Below are 18,097 nucleotides of genomic sequence, written 5' to 3' on the forward strand. Positions count from 1 at the left end.
GACTAAACCTAAACTTATCCGTAAAGAGAACAGCCTTCCATTGATCAGGCTTCCAGTGGACATTCTGTCGTCCCTAGTATGGCGTGATGTGAGCGGCACACAAATGGTTAGTCGCCTTGCATACAGACCACCTTCGTGAAGTTTCGACGCACGGTCGGCACCAACCTTCCCGTAGCTGCAGCAAGGGAGGATCTGAGATTAGTCGGAGAAGACTATTCTTACGTGCACATCCTAACGTCAAACATCGGTTATCGCCGCTCGGCATAGCTGTTGACCTTCCTTGACTGAACCTCCTGGATGCCGAATCTGTGGTTTGAAATTGGCTCCTAAGTCTATGAACCACAGGCCACCACTAATATCTGGCCACTTCTATTTGATTTTGTCCTACCTCAGATGTCCCAATGGCTCTCCATCGTAATTCTGCAGGCAAGTGATGTCTGCAGGTCATTGTAACGAATTGGCTATCTCAGATTTCTTATGTCAGCATCACAGAGAATTTTGTAGGCACGCTCACAAACATGGAATTTTATGCTTCTCGCAGATGACTTATTCCGATTTTAGCGCCAATAATTTGCATGTTGCAGTTTTACTCAGCAACTTTTACTAGGTTCAAATTTTACACTGTCTGGTTTAAGAGGGAGTTATCGCTGTTTTTTGGGATTTTTCCTTAACGTGTGATAACTAGTTTATGTATAACCAATAATGCTGGCCAAAGCGTGCGACAAGGATTGTGTCCGTGCTGAACTACTGGGAATCAGCCACTAGGCTAAACCTGCAAATATGATTTTTTTAATCCGTAAAAAAAATAATCTTCTCTTTTTCAGTGCCAGGCCACGGTGATGGGTTTCTTGGCAGCCAGTTTCGCCACTACCATGAGTATTGCAAACGGTGGATTCAATCCCCACCACGCCCTACTCCTTTGCGCCAGTGCTCTCTTCACAGCGGCAATGGCGAGCTTGGTACTAGGTGAGCCAATTTTGAGATTTGAAACAACCGAAGAGTGTATTGTCACTGAATTAGTAAATTGTGTATGCGCATGCCTTTACATTGTTAAGTAGCAATCATATGAAAAAGTTTTTGCTTTGCAGTAACTACGTAATACCTTTAGTCGTTCAAATTCTTTCCAAATGAATTGAATGGATTTTGTATTTCAAACTAAGAATCATTCTTATCGTTTTGCTTTGAAATGATAAGAAATATTCATTAGTCCTAAAAATTATCGGTGGGGTCGTTATCCAGATATGAACTTCATTCTGATTTTAAAAAAGAAAAGGTTTTTGAAATGTTTAAAAATCTATACGATTAAAATCTGCCCGTATCTATATTTATATGTTGTCAGTCGAATGGGATCTAATTTGATGACGTCATCTTTATGTGAAACGCCGCAGGCGGTTAGTAAATTTTATATTTTGAAAATCTAAAAGGTCATTCATAAATTTAAAACTATAGCTAAGTTCATGAAATTTTTAATTCTATGTTAATTTATTGAATTAACGGTATTGTTTCAAATTTAAATATCAGCAGCACGTGATTCTAGGATTAAAGTGGTTGAGAAGCGTATGAGGCGGTAAAAGGAAAATTGGTGTGTGGAAATTTTAAGCCATTTTGAGAAACTAAGTATTTTACTAAAATTACTGTAAAAGAATACCACAATATATTATTAGCAATTGATTTGATCAAAACTCCTCCATAATCTATCACATGCGCCAATATTCCATGAAAAGTTTAGGATGTGGAGAAGTTAAAAATGAACTTAACTTGATATTTTTTCAAAAGGGAGTTAAAACGTTTATTTTTTCACCGCCTCATATTATAACGAGAAAACTTTTACAACATTGCCATTCATTAAAAAATTGTAATCTCGTACCATGGTAGAACGAACTTTTAAGGACCGCAAGTTTTATTCGTTGCGACGGGGATTTGGTTGTATGGAATTCAAGCCACGTAATGGAAATAAAATCGGAACTGAAATTTTTTTTTTGTTGAAGCGGATATTTCGTTGTATTGGTGATTGTAACGAGATATCACTGTAATGGACACAAGAAAACAATTGTGCTAGTTGGCACAGGAGGAATCCGGTGAAACGATTTTTAGGGTCAATATTTAGGGTAATTTTCAGTATTTTTCAGTCATTTTTTAGGGTCCTTAGTTTCGCACCATGTGTTGTCAGTCTTACTGCGTTAATATAAATGCACATAAGCAGGCTAGTCATTTCAAAATTAAAAGCAAGGGTGCGTGCGCAGTTTATCTTACTTTGCAGTATAGAAAAAATATCACCACGTTTCTCAAGACATGTGGGGAAAATTGATTCCTCCCAACTGTCCCTGAATGACGGACCCGCAAGTAAGTATTATTATTAACCCCCCCACCCACCACACACAGGAAAGTATTCTGGTTGCGCTACTGTGCAAAATAGGACTCTTTATACTGTGAAGCTGTGATTTCATTTTATCATAGAAAAACCATATGGATTTTAACTTTTGACAGGTTGCATAAATTTCTCATTTTCGTGATGCCACGGGGGAGGGGGGTTATTATGATCACAAAATGCCCCCTGGGCAACGTCTCCGAGATCCTTCTAATTTGGCTATTTTTTCACACTTAAGATTTTAGGCTACTCTAAAAAACATGCGAGTACTGCTGACGAATGGATGAAAAATGAGTTGAGTGAAAGTTAACCTCAAAAAAGGTTACTCCTACGATAGCTCCTCAGCTCACGAATTCTTTCGTGATTCAGTATTTTGATATAAAATGCAGATGAATCCTAATTATTGTACTTTCTTTTTTATCACCATGTGTTTTCGGTAAGTTGTTTTTTAGTCACACTGATATTTTACCTTTCAGGAGCCATCACCATAGCAGTCGTAATCGTCTCCCATAAGTGTAATATTAACCCGGATAACGTGGCCACACCTATCGCAGCTTCTCTTGGTGACGTTACGACTCTGGGTCTTCTGGCAGCAATCAGCAGCTACCTTTATCACTTGAGAGGTACTTTTAAAATTTTGAATCTAAAAATTGCCTTTTCCCTACATACAGCTCTTAACTAAACATATACAATTTATCAAAGGAAATAAATGCATCGTGTGTATGTGCGTGTGTGTGATAATTTGACTCTAAAATGTATCACTACACGTCACCTTAGTGGTGATTTGGATGTGACACTGGTTCACATTTTGCCCTTAGTGTAAGGTAAACACACCAGTAGTTGCTAGTGCTTCAGTAATGGCCACTTCAATGTTTACATTTGAAAAAAATAGCATTCCAGGTCTTCCAATGGATTTAAAAGTGCTTCAAACGTATAGGAAATATTACCTCTTGCGTTTGAATCTATTGGAAAACCTGGAATCCCATTTTTTCAAATATAAACCTTGAAGTGGTAAACAGAATCACTATTAAGCAGTGGCCACTATTAGTGTGTTTACCTTATACAGGGTGTTCCGTTTTAACCTGTAAGACCTTTATTTTCGCAACTGTTAGTCTTAGATATATACTTCCAATTGCAAAATTGTTCAAAATCAGATGCAAAGTTAAGATATTGAAAGTTTAAAGTAAAAATAAGTCAAAAAATTCTAAATTTAACTTTTTATACGGGTTCTAGGTTCTCTAACTTATATTCAGGGAAATAATCTCCATTAAAAAATAATTCCAACACAAAACATTTGAAATTAGTACGACCAATATTCACCCAGGTATGAGACGCAGCGTTGGTGACTTACACTATTTTTCTTTCGCCGTCAAACACACCTTTTGAAGGTACATATAGCGTTTAAAAAGTGGTTAAAATTATATGTGTGCAAAGAGAGTGTGGTTTTTCAAATTGTTCGAGGTTTTGAAGTGTGTTTTTGCGTATCACGGCATAACATTGATATTTATTTTTGAATAGCAATAAAAAATATAAATACCTTGTTTTTCTTACTGTGCCGATATGTCATTCTTCTGAAAGGGCGATAAGTTCCAATCTAATCTTCTGTATGTTCCCTTAAAACTTTAAACTGGAATAGCTCTTTCAGTTTTGGTCGCACAAATGTCCAGACTTTTTGTGTCAGTAATAGTTTTCAATGGAGATTATTTCTCTAAATATTAGTAGGGAACCTAGGGTCCGTATAAAAAGTTAAATTTTGCATTTTTTAACTCATTTTTATTTATGCTTCAAACTTTCAATATCTTAACTTTGCATTTGGAAGTATACATCTAGGACTAACGGTTGCGAAAATAAAGGTTTTTTTTGCAGTTTAAAACGGAATACCGTGTATGTAAACTGTAGTTCTGGTATGTTTTTCATTTTTGTTTCTGATATTTATTTTGAATTTATACGTTTGAAATTATTATGCTTTGAATTTTTTTTTTGTCCGCATCATGGAACTGATGTCTTAAGTTAGCACGAATTCTGGTGTCTTAAGTTGACAATTACGACGCGGGAAGTAATCACACGGGGCTGCATCACATAAAGAACCTGCCTTCCGTCTTAAGGTTTAAACGCCGCTTTCTCCCTATGTTTACTATGATGAACTAGCCTGTTTTGCTTCTTGATTGTGGTGCCTTCTGATTGTGGATTAACATGGAGTTAATTACTATTTGACCACAGATTGTATAGAAAGGCAAATATCTGGTTTACAGGCGGAAATGGACGCATCTATTAGTTTTCAGGGATGTCAGCTTTTGCAGATGTATGTTAGCCCTAAACTCAGCAGAGTCCCATTCAGATAAGCGGAACACGCGCATCCCTTTTTTTTTTCCTTTCCCCCTCATATAGATAAACTCGTCTTAACTGGACATTTGCCAACTCCATACAATCCGTGGTTGGACAGTAGAAACCACAATCAAGAAGCAAAGCAAGCCTCTACATCACATTAGACACAGGAGAAAAGCGGTGTTTAGCCCTAAGATGGCGTCACAACTTAAGATACGATTTAGAGCTTTAGGATCTCGCTGTCTCTAGAGGGAAAGTTCTGGTAACCATTTCAAGAGAGGAGTAGGAATGGTGATAGAACTCAGATATGAATGGAATTGCTAAACAAAACTGAAAACATTCAACGTAAATCATTCTTGAAGAGTCCTTCCCTAATCTTTGTATTGGGAGAAATATCAAGCAGTTTATGATTATATAATGTTATCTTACAATTCGAAAACTTGTCCTGTTTATTCGGGACTTCCTGTACATTTCTTATATTTTAGAACGCCTTGAATAAGAATTCATGTCTCTCTTTCCGCAGAAAACTTCGCTCCTTCTACAGTGACAATAGGAGTTTTCATCCTTCTGGTTCCATTTTGGGCATATCTGTCTTACAAAAACCCGTTCGTGAAGCAAGTCCTGTATTCTGGCTGGATACCGGTCATCATGGCTGTCGTTATCACCAGGTTAGTCACTTTTGTCGTTCTTTTTACACTTCAGTAGACCTTTGAGATGAGAGCAAAACAAAAAAAAAAGAACTGCTGTTTAAGCAAATTCTAAGCTCATCCGACCGGGGACGCTCCAAACTAAAGTTTTTTGGAGGGCAGAAATCTCAATTTGCCGAATGGAAGTCCAAATTTTGCCGTATGGCTATACTTTTGACGAATGGAACCCCAAATTTCGCCGAATGATGAAAAATTTACCAAATAGAACTCCAAATTTTGTCAAATGAGGATAATTTTGCCAAATCGTCAGGAAAAGTTGGCCGAATAAGGAAATTTTCGGATGGTCACGGTGACCTCCCATCTTAGCACCATTGTACCCGAAAACCACAACCTGCAATCTATCAACAGCCAAAAATCTTAATTAGTAAACATGCGGCCGCTCTCAGGGAAACCCAAAGAGCCCAAAATGAGATTAATGTAGAATTTGAGTGATTCACAGCTGCACTCGACTCCAGAGTTGTTCGCGGTGGTGTTGGTTTTATATCTTTCACCTGGCGGTTAAGCGCGGAATCATTGATGTTTGAGCCTCAGTAACGCTTCGGGAAAGTCGTCTTAATCTGTTTTCAAGGACCAGATGGAGCACCTAGAAAGTAGAGACGCTGTACCCTGTTATCCAGGAGAAGCACTCACATGCATTCGCTATGGTTGCTGAGAAGTTACTCTATTCCGTACCTAAACCTTTACGGGATTTGATCAGTTGGATGGAGCCTTGAATACTGCTCTTTTTTGACCCAAATCAGGAGCAGATCATTTCATGATCCAGCAACTCCAGAGGTATGAATTTCGAATTTGAACTTGGAGGACTTAGTGACCACGACAGATTTAGCGTGCATTATAAGCACGCACGGAGTAGGTTCGACTGGAAAGCTTCTTACCCGCCACTCTCCTGTTTCTAATTCCAATTCATTTACCAAAGAAATTGCCTTTACTGCCTATCCACCTGTAAGCCCCCCCCCCCCCATGACTTGTGGTTCATAGCTTGCAGATCGTGGTCATCGGGATGAGAGAAGATGATATTGTGCTTTGATATTTAGAGGTGTCATTTTACATCGTGTATTGTTGCGTCTTTACTCTGGTTACATGAAATTTATTGTACAATAAAATGTTTCACAAAGCTATGTAGATTGATTTTATGGTAATTTAATTACTTGCTTTCAGCGCTGGTGGCTATATATTGGAGTTCTCCGTAACACAGTTCAAGGGGTTTGCTATCTTCCAGCCCGTTATCAATGGTAAGAATTCATATTTGGGTTCCGAGTTTATCAGTATTTTGGTTCATTCAGTAACTAAGGTATGGTTGCAGCTTAAATATTAAAGAAAACTGACAAATATGTCTCCGTGATGAGCGAAATCCGGACTTTGATAACACTTTAACAATGTAAAATCTATTGATAACACAAAGTATTTACAAAAAGTAATAATTTCACCAAACCATTTATAAAATTGATACGACAGCACTGTGCAGTCTTAATGCCGTTGGAACGGCTCATTGAGAACAAGAAATGGGTTTTAGAGAGTTTGAAGAAACGTGTTTTGAATTTCACACTAAAAATAGGGAAATATTGACATTTGACGCCCCCCCCCCCCCCACCCTGCTTTATTTTCAGAGGAAACCAAATAAGCAGGTTTGCATAATAAAGCTGAAGTACAACAGATGACAAAAATGCAAAATACTGAAAAATTAAAAATTTGCTGATACTGCTCTTTACCATCCTACGGCCGTCTATTATTAACTACTCTAATGCTGCACTGGAAAAAAAATTTCCTGAAATTTTACGGTAAAATGTGACATTTATGTTGCCAGTGCCGTAAAATCCTATTTTACTGTAAAACTTTACGGTAAAGAAGAGTAAGAACACTACGGCAAGTTGTGCTTAAACAAAAAGGAACAAAATGTAAGCAGCAGGATTCGAACCCATATCCCTTTGTTCGGAGACAGCTGCCTGAACCACTAACCTTATTGGGCTCGGGGAGTGAACAGGAAAGACAAAGTAAGTGTGGCACTCCGTGATATTACGTGATATACTAATTGGTGCTACAATAGTTTGCATCTTCCGGTACAATTTACTGTAAAATTTTCTCTGTACCTTAAATTCCCCTATTTTGCAGTAAAATTTTCCTGAATTTTTAACTGTGTGACTTAGTACTACTCTATTACTAATAATAATGCTGAGCAAAGGACAGTATTGTTCTACAACTAACACAGAGTGAAATCACATAACATACTATTGTAATCAGTCGAGAATCATAACAGTCAAGCACGAGTAAATCAGTCTCATCTGGTTTCCCGAAATTTTAAATCTCACTTTTATGCCTGATCGCCAGTCATCCAAAAAAGCTCCAGAGCGCATATTTCGGGTTAGGAGTGTTCTGGAAGTTCCTGGTTATTTCCGCAGATTGCAAATTTTACCAAATCACCTACTTGGCGATTAGTTTTGTCGCCAAATCCCCTGAATGATGGTAACGCGAAAGGGAAGATTTAATTCTGTAGAAGTTGTTTTTCTGCCGGCGCTCTAAGAATGTAAGGAAAGCAACCTACCCTCGATACGAATACCAATAGCTAAGGGAAAATTAAAAGAACAGTGGAGATAGGGAAGAATCGTTACCGATTAGAGGAACATTCTAATGACTCAGGGAGAAAGCTTTAATGGCCAAGAAGAAATATTTTTAACGACTGAGGAATCCCAAAAAGTTAAGAAAATCTAATGGTGATGAGAAATAATTTAGCTACTAAATGAGAAATATTAATGTCTAAGACGAAAATTTTAAGTTTGAAGATTAATCCTATTTTTCAAGAGAAATACCGATGATTGACAAATTAATATAGTCTAATACTGTTCGGCCACCAATGCGACGGATATGCAAACCTCCAGCTTGCTGCTGGAAACGGACACATTAATTAGCTCGTAGAGATGCCAGTTTGCTAAACTCGACGCAGGTGACACTTCGAAAAAAAAACGAAACACGCGCATCATTTTTTTTTTCCTTTTCTTCTGCTAGTCTCATTCATATAGAATCCTTTTAATTGGCCTCTTGCCAGTTTTTTTATGGCAAGCGTTGTCGGGCAGTAAGTATAAAGCAAAATGCTTCCCAAATCCAAAAGTGGTTGACAAGGGGCGGAGCTGTGAATTTTAGACTATTTTTGAAAACAGAATAGGTATGTGTAACAAACTCATGGATAAGCAGACAAAATGCTAAATTTCAAGTGAAAACAAAATAGCGCAACTCTTGACAACAATAATTTTATACTCACTGTAAAATATACAAGTGTGTTCACAGAGAAGGTAATCACATACATAACATTTATGTGAATGCATGTATTTCAAGTAATGTTACAAGTTTCAAACTGCTCAATGAATTTATATATTTACAAGGGCGGATACAGACAAACATTTTAGGGCGGGGGAGCATGTTAAAAAATGACCCCCTCGAACGAGCTTGCAGTTTTGGGCACGAAAATTTTCGTAAAATGCTTGTGTGTGAATAAAAAGCACGAAATTGGTCAGGAATATGGCTCCTGATAGGCATAAATGTTGCAAATTAATTTAATAAACAATGAAAGAAGAAATTCCAAAAATTTACTCTCACAAATAATTAATGAATTGAAAAAACTGACATCGTTTAAATTTTATTCATACTATGTTTGAACACAATGTGGACGGATACTATTGTCGATGGTTTAGGGGGGGGGGACATGACTCCCATGACCTTCCCTTGTATTCAATACTGCATATTTATGCATGGCCCCACTAGATGGCACTGACGCTTAACGGGCCTTGACAATTATTGATTTTTCTGTGTTACACGATGCAGCTCATGCATCGTTCAAAACTCATGTGTTTTAAAGCTTATTTTTGATTGGACGTCGCTCATTTTGACCGCAAGAGGCATTGAGCGGAACCCCTGCATCCACCAATCAATGGCAACGTAATGGAAATAGGGGTTCCTCTCTTTGTTGCCATGAGTTTCAGCGATTGTCACAGCCTACAATAATTAAGTGGGGCCATGATTTATGTTTCACTTCATTTTATTTTTTCAGGTGTTGCTGGAAACTTGGTAGCTGTTCAAGCGAGTCGGATATCGACGTATTTTCATCGAAACAGTGACAAGCCCGGATCTCGACCGCCAGACGGCTCTGCACTCTGCATTTCCCCATTTTCCGCCTTTTTTGGACGTTGTGAGTTCACACTCATTACATCCATTGATTTTATACACTTTTTATGTGCTTTTTTTCTTTAGTGTCTTCGCATCAGATGCAAAAAAAAAAAAAAAAAATAAATAAAAATAATAAATAAATGAATAAATACAAATGATTTCATATCTGGAAATATAGCTAATCTTCAATACCAAAATTGGCACTTTTTTTTTTATCAAGGCTTACATAATTATTTAAAACTGTTTTAAATATTTGATTTTTTTTTTTCGTTTTACATGGAATCATATATATTTTCACACAAATAAAAATTCCTGACTTCAAAAAAGTTGACAAAGTTGACACCATTCCAACGAAACGTAAACCAATAATTTTGCTTTGTTCCTTAGCCCTCCATAACTCCCGCCTTAAGCAAATATAATCACACCAAAAAAAAAAAAATGTTTTTGTTTTTTTTTCCCCATCAAAATAATTTGCTTCAGCAAATTTTTCATTTTGTATAACATTATTTGGTGTTAAGAAAAAACACTAAATGAAATATTTTCAACTTAAAAACATTTAAATTTTTTTTTGAGGGACATGAGTGGGAATTTTGAGGTGACATTTGATGTGTGAGAAAAGTTCTCACACGTCAAATTCAATGGTCACTCATTTTGACAAGAGTTCTAGAGGGGTAAGCACGCTATGACGCGATTTTTTTTTCTGAGTGTATTAGATGCCTTTTAGAACGAAATCACGAAGGAAGATTAAAATTAGGTTCAATCGCGTACCGTTTATTTGTTCGTCTTTTACCAGTAAACTTTCACCAAATTTGAGTACACATCTGATGCTGCCTTTTGAGTACTATGCTTTTGTAATCTGTTAGTTCAACTTTTTCATCTTATCGCATTGTACTCAAAATGCGATAACACAAGACCTCTCCCTGTTCACGATTAATCACTATTTCGACAAAACGAACTCTCTTCAAATATTACTTCTTAAGAGGTTAGTCTAACTGGTTCTTGGAAGTTGGCGTACTTCGTAACTAAGGCTCCACTTCAAAAGGTTTTGAATACACGGACATTTTACTTATGAAAATGAAACTGTTGTGACATTGAATTGCGCTTAAGAGAAGAAAAAATAAGAAATGCAATCTCGAAAGGAGAAAGAAAAAAAAACTAATTTGAATTCTAAGATTTTGAATTTCAATGGGGTTGTTTCCTTCAGTCAAAAGTACTACTTTTAGTCACTGAAATTGATAGAATAAGCAAAAATAAAAGCATGGACCCAGAAAATACTTTAACTTTCCCAATAGTTATTTTTAATTAAATTTTTTTAATGTTTGATTTTTCAAACAAAGTGTGGTCTTTATGACGTCACAAACGATGTACTTTTGGCGCATGTTTGCCGCGATTCCACGTTATGATAATCACGAAGTGAATGAAATATTGCTCTCTACGCTTGCTATCAACCATATCGTTGCCAGTACACGTGAGTAAAGAAGCAATTTATATATTACGTTCTGCGAATGGCAACAGTGAATGGCATTTCATCATTTATGATGTCATCGGCAGAAACGTAAACAATAAAAGCGCGCCGTTTAAAGTTTTTTTTTTTTTTGAATTAAACTTAGTAAAATTATTTAAAAAATTGTCAGATTCTGTGTTTTTAAGCATGCTCTTTCAGAAAAAATACTTTTAAAATTTTGGAAACGACCCCATTATGTTTTTCGCAATCACGAGTTTCGGCAGGACACTACTCATTGGAGTTGTTTCTAGAAACGGCTTCTGTCCCCTCAAACCTGCCCGTCCTCATGGGCGGTTACGTGTGTATAGTTGCGTGTGCGTGTGTGCAGGCGTGTGTGTGCATAGACCTGCGTGTATGCACAAAGGCGTGAGTGTATGCATGTAAAGGCGGGTGTGTGCGTCAGTGTGTGAGTGTGTATGGGAGCGCGCGTGCGTGTAGGACTTGTACGCCACCGGATTCCGGGGGACAGTGGTCAGGATCAGAGGAGGCACGCCTGCAGAGGCCGATGAGCGGTGGCGCTGCAGAGGTCCCGGTTTAATCTTAAAAAGAAACTAGAACATCAAGGACGGTCAAGTGAAAACAATTAGCAATCGTGATTGCTCAAAAAGATACTTAAAGCCTGCAGTATCTCTAAGCATGTGAATCATACTCAGATAAGCAAAATAACAACCCACCAATCAATGCGCTGATAGCAGTGTGCATCGAACCCGCCTTTTCTGTAAATTATAGTATCTCTATCTGAAGTACAGCTGATTAAAGTTCTATTTTTGGTTGGCTTATTTTATATAAGAATCAGAATGATAAAGAACTAGAAGAGGAACGCTTTTTTCTTAAATGACTTTTAACTTTCGAAAATTATCTAAGCACTAAGAGTCTGTGTTGTAATATATAACTAAGTGTCAGTCTATAAATAATTTGAAGATTGTCTGTTCATATGTGACGCTTCTAGGGTTAAAGTTAAGGATGAGCTTAAGGGGCAAACGGGTAAATTTGTGAGGAAACGATTTATGATAAATCCAACAATGAATCATGCAAATCGCATGATTCATTGTACGCGTATGCACGTAGCATACGCATATTTTGAGACCAAAATCAACCGATGCAAAAAATTTGAGTATTTCGAACGCTTAAGAGCAGGAGCAACTCTAACTTTCATTTAACTTGTGAAGACAAATGACTTAAATTCAGCAAACAACAAAACAGTTTCATGTTTGGAAAATATTTTTTTTTCGGTAAAAACCACAATCTATTTACATCATAACATAACAGTAATATATTGCATATTTACCGTACGTATTTATTTATTTATTTCAATTCAATGAATTGGTTAATTTGAAACTTTCTTATTGTCTTTTTCTGGTACTATTGTTTTTCTGAGAACCGATGAGAAAAACATAAATTGTGGCAGTGAGAAGCAAAGGGATGTAAGTAGGCTTTTTTAAGTTTTGAGATAAACTTCATTTGAAGTTCAGATTCTAGGTAGGCTTATTTCACTGAACCTGCTGTATAGCAGCACCTACCAGGAATATTACTCGGAATCCGAGGAGAGGTTTTCCTACCATTTGTACAGGTAATCCCGAAGTTTTTATGGCACTTACATCCCTTTGCTTCTCACTGCCTCATCTGTATCTCTGGCTTCAAGCTCAAAAGCATCCCGCTTACACAGTCAGCTTTAAAGTTTTCACATCATCAATAAATACATCGTCACATTCATTTCTTTTTAAAACTTCTTTAGGTTAAGAACGTTAGAGTATGTATCTCCTAAGAAGGAGTAGTTGAGCTGGTGAGATGGAAATTAATAGACATTCTATGAATTATATACAAAGATATTTCTCGCTATAGTCTGGGTTTGCTCGTCAAAAGAGAATTATTCTTCTCTAAACTTAACATTGTACCTAGCAAGGTTTTCTGTACCTATTCTTTCCCAAGTATTTTCTCATTTAATCCGTCTTCTCGTTAAATCCTCCTTAAAAGTGAATTTGACTGTATTTGGTTTTCTAAAAACACAATTTGAAATTCTAACTGAAAAAAAAGAAAATTAAGAACTTGTTGATGGACGCTCTTTTTTATCCGCAGCACCCCATGCGAGGACTGCGCGCATTCTGATGGCGATGGTTCTACCCGGGCACATTCTGTTCGGGTACACGATCACCCTGATCAAGGGCGGAGACACTGTGCTCACCCTTACTTTCCTGCCCATCTACCTCATTTCGGCATTCTTGCAGGTAAGTGAATTTGTTTTACTCTGATTATTCAAGTACAAAATTCATTAATAAATAAACTGAAAAACCAACGTAAATAAAGCAAATTTACTAGAAAATACAGCATATTCAAGGCTGAAATGAAGCCTCTTCATCACTGAAAAAACTCACCACACAACCGGAAAGTAGTGTGAGAACTGAACGTCGCCTCGGACACCGGTATTTATACCAAATGGCTCAACCAATAGGAATTCACGACAAGAGACAACCAAACAATCGGCAAACCACAAGTTAACTCCGAGGCGCTCAGCAATGGGGGGAGGAGGAGACAACCAATATTTATTCATTCCATAGAATTCATTGTCTGAGGTTTCTCAGCATTCAATATTTTTTTTATTTTACTTTTAAAATTTATAAATTACGGTTAATTTTCATACTTGTTCTATTTTACCTGTTTCCGAAATTTTTAATTTTCTTTTTTTTTTTTTTTTGTTCTATTTTAACTTGCTATTTTTAGATATATGTTTCTTTAAGCGGCTATTACTTGCACAAGCATTCGAGACTACGATGGCAAATACATCACGATATCAAAATACTAAGAAATGGTCTTAAAAGGGGGCCAAAAATAGGATGAAAAAATATTTACATTTTGTGCCAAGTGATCAAATTTCTTAAACCAGTACGTGCTTAAACTGAAATATATCGTGTAATATGTAAATTCTGCATCCATACTCGAATATAACAACGTTTAATAATGCATCAGGAAGTGGAAATTTAGCTTCTGCGCATGATCTTAACGCTCTAGCAGCCATTAGGGTGTGCCTTCCAATGGGTTGGACTGAACCGTGCTGAAGGTTGGATGTCGGGTTGGGTAATGACCATCGTGAAAATAAATCAAATTTTTGAAATTGAGGAAAGCATAATTGAGCAGGTACCAGTCAAAACCACTCATATCCATTCTGAACAATATTTGGGAATTCATGAAAAATGTGTTTCTAAATAAACTTTTGCAGAAAAATGTATTTATATAGATTGATTTAGTCTCGTTAATATTCCTAAGAGAAAGTTTTCGAATGTAGAAAGACCAAAAAAGCTATAATTGAATTTTTAAATTAGAACATGTCTTCATTTGATTGGATCTAATGGACATGTTTATCTTTATCTAAAATCGTAATAGACATGTTTGTTTTTGAACGAATCAATACCCTAAAAACATTTACAGACATTCACCATAACCTCAACAGCAAGCAGTACAATGCTTGAGAGTGTAGATCAGCTTCAAGTTACGTGACCAAAATTGGGGGCTTCCTATTGGCCTGTTGTTTTCTGATTAAACGTGTTGTTTTCTGATTAAAACAAACCTATGGACATGTTTTTGAAAATTTAAGACTCGGAACAAAATTTGAAAGGGACAAGATTTTCTCTGAGTGAAACTAAAAATACAGTGCTGTAGGAATCGTTCTGTAGTATTTGAATCAATTGCTAACTCAATTATTATTGAAACTGAATATGTGTGGTTTTGATTGGTACCTCTTTAATTGTAGACGTTGACAAAAGTACTTGAGATGCTTACTTACAAACGAAAATCAGTTTTTCATGCGGAGAATCTCCGAAAGCAGCTAATTCCCAGGAGAACTTTAAGGGTAGCTGCCAGCGTTCTCGGCCCTTGCATACGAAGTCATAAATAACCTAAAGCTTCTCTTCTCTTTCCAGATTGCACTTCTGTTGTACATCGCACAGTGTCTCATTCAAATTTTGTGGCGGCTAAAAATCGACCCAGACAATTCAGCCATTCCTCTGCTAACAGCTTTAGGTGATTTGAGCGGAATGGCTTGCCTCACGATCGCTTTCTTCATCCACAACAGTTTCTTCACTCCATGAGTTGGGATCGTTTAGGCAACTTGAGCTGAAAATAGTCTTGCTGTAGAATGATGATCGTCATTCTGCAGCAGAGACCTCACTTTAAAGCAGCCTCTGTGATGTACGTCAAAATCAACAGCAGAATTAGATGCCAAAGTCTGAAGTAATCTAACAGGTCATTTTTTAAGAGCTCTTAAAGTCTTGCTGTTATTAGCTGGGAATATTCCAACTACATTTCCTGCTCTGAACTGTAACGGCTCAACGAATAAGAACAACTTGAACTTTTGAAACGAATGCATTTAAAAAGATCTAAGTTAAATTTACCTAGGTCACCCGATGATTGTTGTATTTATTATGTTTTTCCGTGCTGTTGTACACTCTGGCTGAGTACATCTTTGAGGAAAATTGACCCATCTACTGTTGTTCTGAACAAGTTTCAATGCATTGTTTAAAAAGATTCTTTGAGTCAGTTAGGAAAGGAACAAAATGAATAATTCGAAGATTTCACCTCTACTGAGGAACCAATATCCTCGTCATAACTGACTCTAAGTTGATAAGATTACAGTAAACCGGCAAATGTTGAATTTGTTACTTGGTTCTTTCCTTCTATAAACGTGCGTATGTGGTTGCAATTCTGAATTAATGAACTCAAATAATGTTTGGACAACAGGACATGTTAATTATGTTGTTTAAATGCATAGTGTTGCGATCCTGACCAGTATTGATCTGCTGTGATAGTTTATGTTGCAAATTTTCGTGCGCGACGCTCAGTTCAAAAATAAATCAAATTCAAGGGGCGTATTTTTAAAATGAATTGGTAATAGCCCATAACTATTAGCCATTTTTTAAATAATAAAATATTTATTAAGTTAACATAACATGATGACTTGTGATTATAGGGAAACAAAAATTAAGTCGACTACTTTTAGAAAACAAACTTTAAGGTAAGGTGTTTTAAGTGACTTGGCCGAAGGGAAATTACATTTGCATGATTTTTAGTCACTTCAAACAATAATAACTTGTTATTTCTTGCACCTCGTAATTTTTCAAAACTTAAATTGAATTTCTAAAATTTTCTTATAGGCATTTTTAAATGATAGCCGTTATTAACTGAAATTATTGTAAATTTTAAAATGAATGTCATGATAAATGATATGCATTTTGAAATGGTAAATGAAATGATGATGATAAGTATTTTGAGTGAAAGCAGGAACTTTATGCGCGTTGAGTTTAGAATTTTAGAATATTGTTAGATAAGTTTACAACTTTAAAAAAAAAGATATAGCATTTTTCTTTTGAAATTTTCTTTTTAAGTTTAACACTTGTTTAACGTTTTACAAATAAATCTTACTGTTAAGTTGAAGAAGTCAACGTGCAAAAACAAAGTACAGAGTAGTTTGTTTGTATAGTGCCATCAATTGGCTATTTAAATTTTAAAAGTTTTTTTTATTGAATTTTCTTTACTCTAAAATATAATTGGCCATTTTTTATTTATTTGCTTTGGTGAAATATTTCGCAACTCTATAACTGTTATTCTTATGGTCTGCAATATCAACACAGTTTTTTTTAAGTAGAAGACTTCGTCATGATAGTCTTTTCTGCTCTGAGAAAGCACTTGCAGATGGTAGTTAAATGCCCTAGGTTTTTGCAACAATTTTAGCTCTGAGCAGACCCACGAATTTGCTGTTGATATATCAAAATGAATGTGCCAGTGTTTTGTAGATTGTGTGGTTTTTAAAGGAAAATCCATTTAAAATGTGATGGTAAACTGTGTTTCATGCCCGGTAAGGAATGAATTTTTGTACATATGAAACAAGTTTTTAAAACAATTGTATGTAGAAACTTAAGTGTGTGCGTCTTAGTAAATATTTTAAAGTAATGTAGGTTTGATGTGTGTCATTTTAGTGGGACCAATACAGTTAAATAGCACTTATTTAGAGATATTGTTATCTTCGTCAATTTTTTTCTTGCAATTTTTCGTAAGAATGATACTGATGGTACTATTTCGGTATTGTGTTGCCATTTTGTAGCTATTTCTTTCGTCTTATGCAGTATATCAACTGTGTACTTGAATGTGATAATAAAATCGTTTAAATTCAAAGGCAAAATCGCGAACTGCAGTACTTAGTACGGTTTCCACGATAAAGTTGAAAAATTTTAAATACTGAACAAAGGGCTCCGCATTAGTGAAATAGTATAGCATTGCTAAAAAAAATAATACTAGTGGAAATTTAATTTTTATAAAGTTTTAGATAGTGTCAAATGTATTTTACCATTGTTTTCTAAATTTGAATTGATTCGTTTCGTGTTTATTCACGTAAAAGTTTTGAACAATAGTTCCTAAAAAAATTAAGCGTAAAAACGTTTTAGAAAATGTTATTTTTATGACGAAATTGTATTTCTTTAGAAAATAGTGAAATGGTGCTAATGTAAAAATAGTTGTATATCTTTTTGTATGAATAAAATTGTTTATGTATGAGACTTTTTTTTATTATTTCTGAGCTGAATAATTTCACAACCTAGCTATTGAGCTCGATCAGTGCCTCAACGTACCTTGTTTCCCTGAAATAATTAAAAAAAAAAAAATACGCCTAAGTTATAAGATCATCATTCAAAAGAACGCGTCATTACACGTAATTCAGATTTGATTTAATAACATACGGTTTAAATTAAATGTTGCACGGATTAAACAAGTTCCTTACCCCATAACCTTCCCCTTATATCCGCCACTGGCTTGAACCCACATAAATATGTTTTTTTGAACATGAACAATTATTAGTTATGGAAAATAAACATATCATTAAAAAAAAAAAAAAGAGAGCTCCTGAAAATAAGCACTTGGGTATCCTTTGCAACAAAAATGCGTATAAGACCGGATTTTACTTTCGGGAAACACTCTAGTAGGGAAAACTAGGGAGTAGGGTGGTTCAAAAATACATGTAAAAAAACAATCTCCTGGATACCAGGACACCCCTCA

General features: G+C 35.9%; 1 protein-coding gene across 3 annotated transcripts in view; it reads left to right on the forward strand.

Moving 5' to 3' along the window:
- LOC129220025 (solute carrier family 41 member 1-like) overlaps positions 1-17,601 on the forward strand; it is a 117,662-nt gene extending 100,061 nt beyond the window's left edge. For all 3 annotated transcript variants that reach the window (XM_054854352.1, XM_054854353.1, XM_054854354.1), the window contains exons 6-12: positions 825-966; positions 2,845-2,991; positions 5,217-5,361; positions 6,559-6,632; positions 9,440-9,577; positions 13,136-13,284; positions 14,974-17,601. In XM_054854352.1, coding sequence (XP_054710327.1) covers positions 825-966; positions 2,845-2,991; positions 5,217-5,361; positions 6,559-6,632; positions 9,440-9,577; positions 13,136-13,284; positions 14,974-15,141 — 963 coding nt within the window. In that variant the 3' untranslated portion in view covers positions 15,142-17,601. The remainder of the gene's footprint in view (positions 1-824; positions 967-2,844; positions 2,992-5,216; positions 5,362-6,558; positions 6,633-9,439; positions 9,578-13,135; positions 13,285-14,973) is intronic.
- Positions 17,602-18,097: the final 496 nt, after the last annotated feature.

Source organism: Uloborus diversus, chromosome 4 (genome assembly GCF_026930045.1).
Source record: "Uloborus diversus isolate 005 chromosome 4, Udiv.v.3.1, whole genome shotgun sequence".
Classification (NCBI taxonomy): Eukaryota; Metazoa; Arthropoda; class Arachnida; order Araneae; family Uloboridae; genus Uloborus; species Uloborus diversus.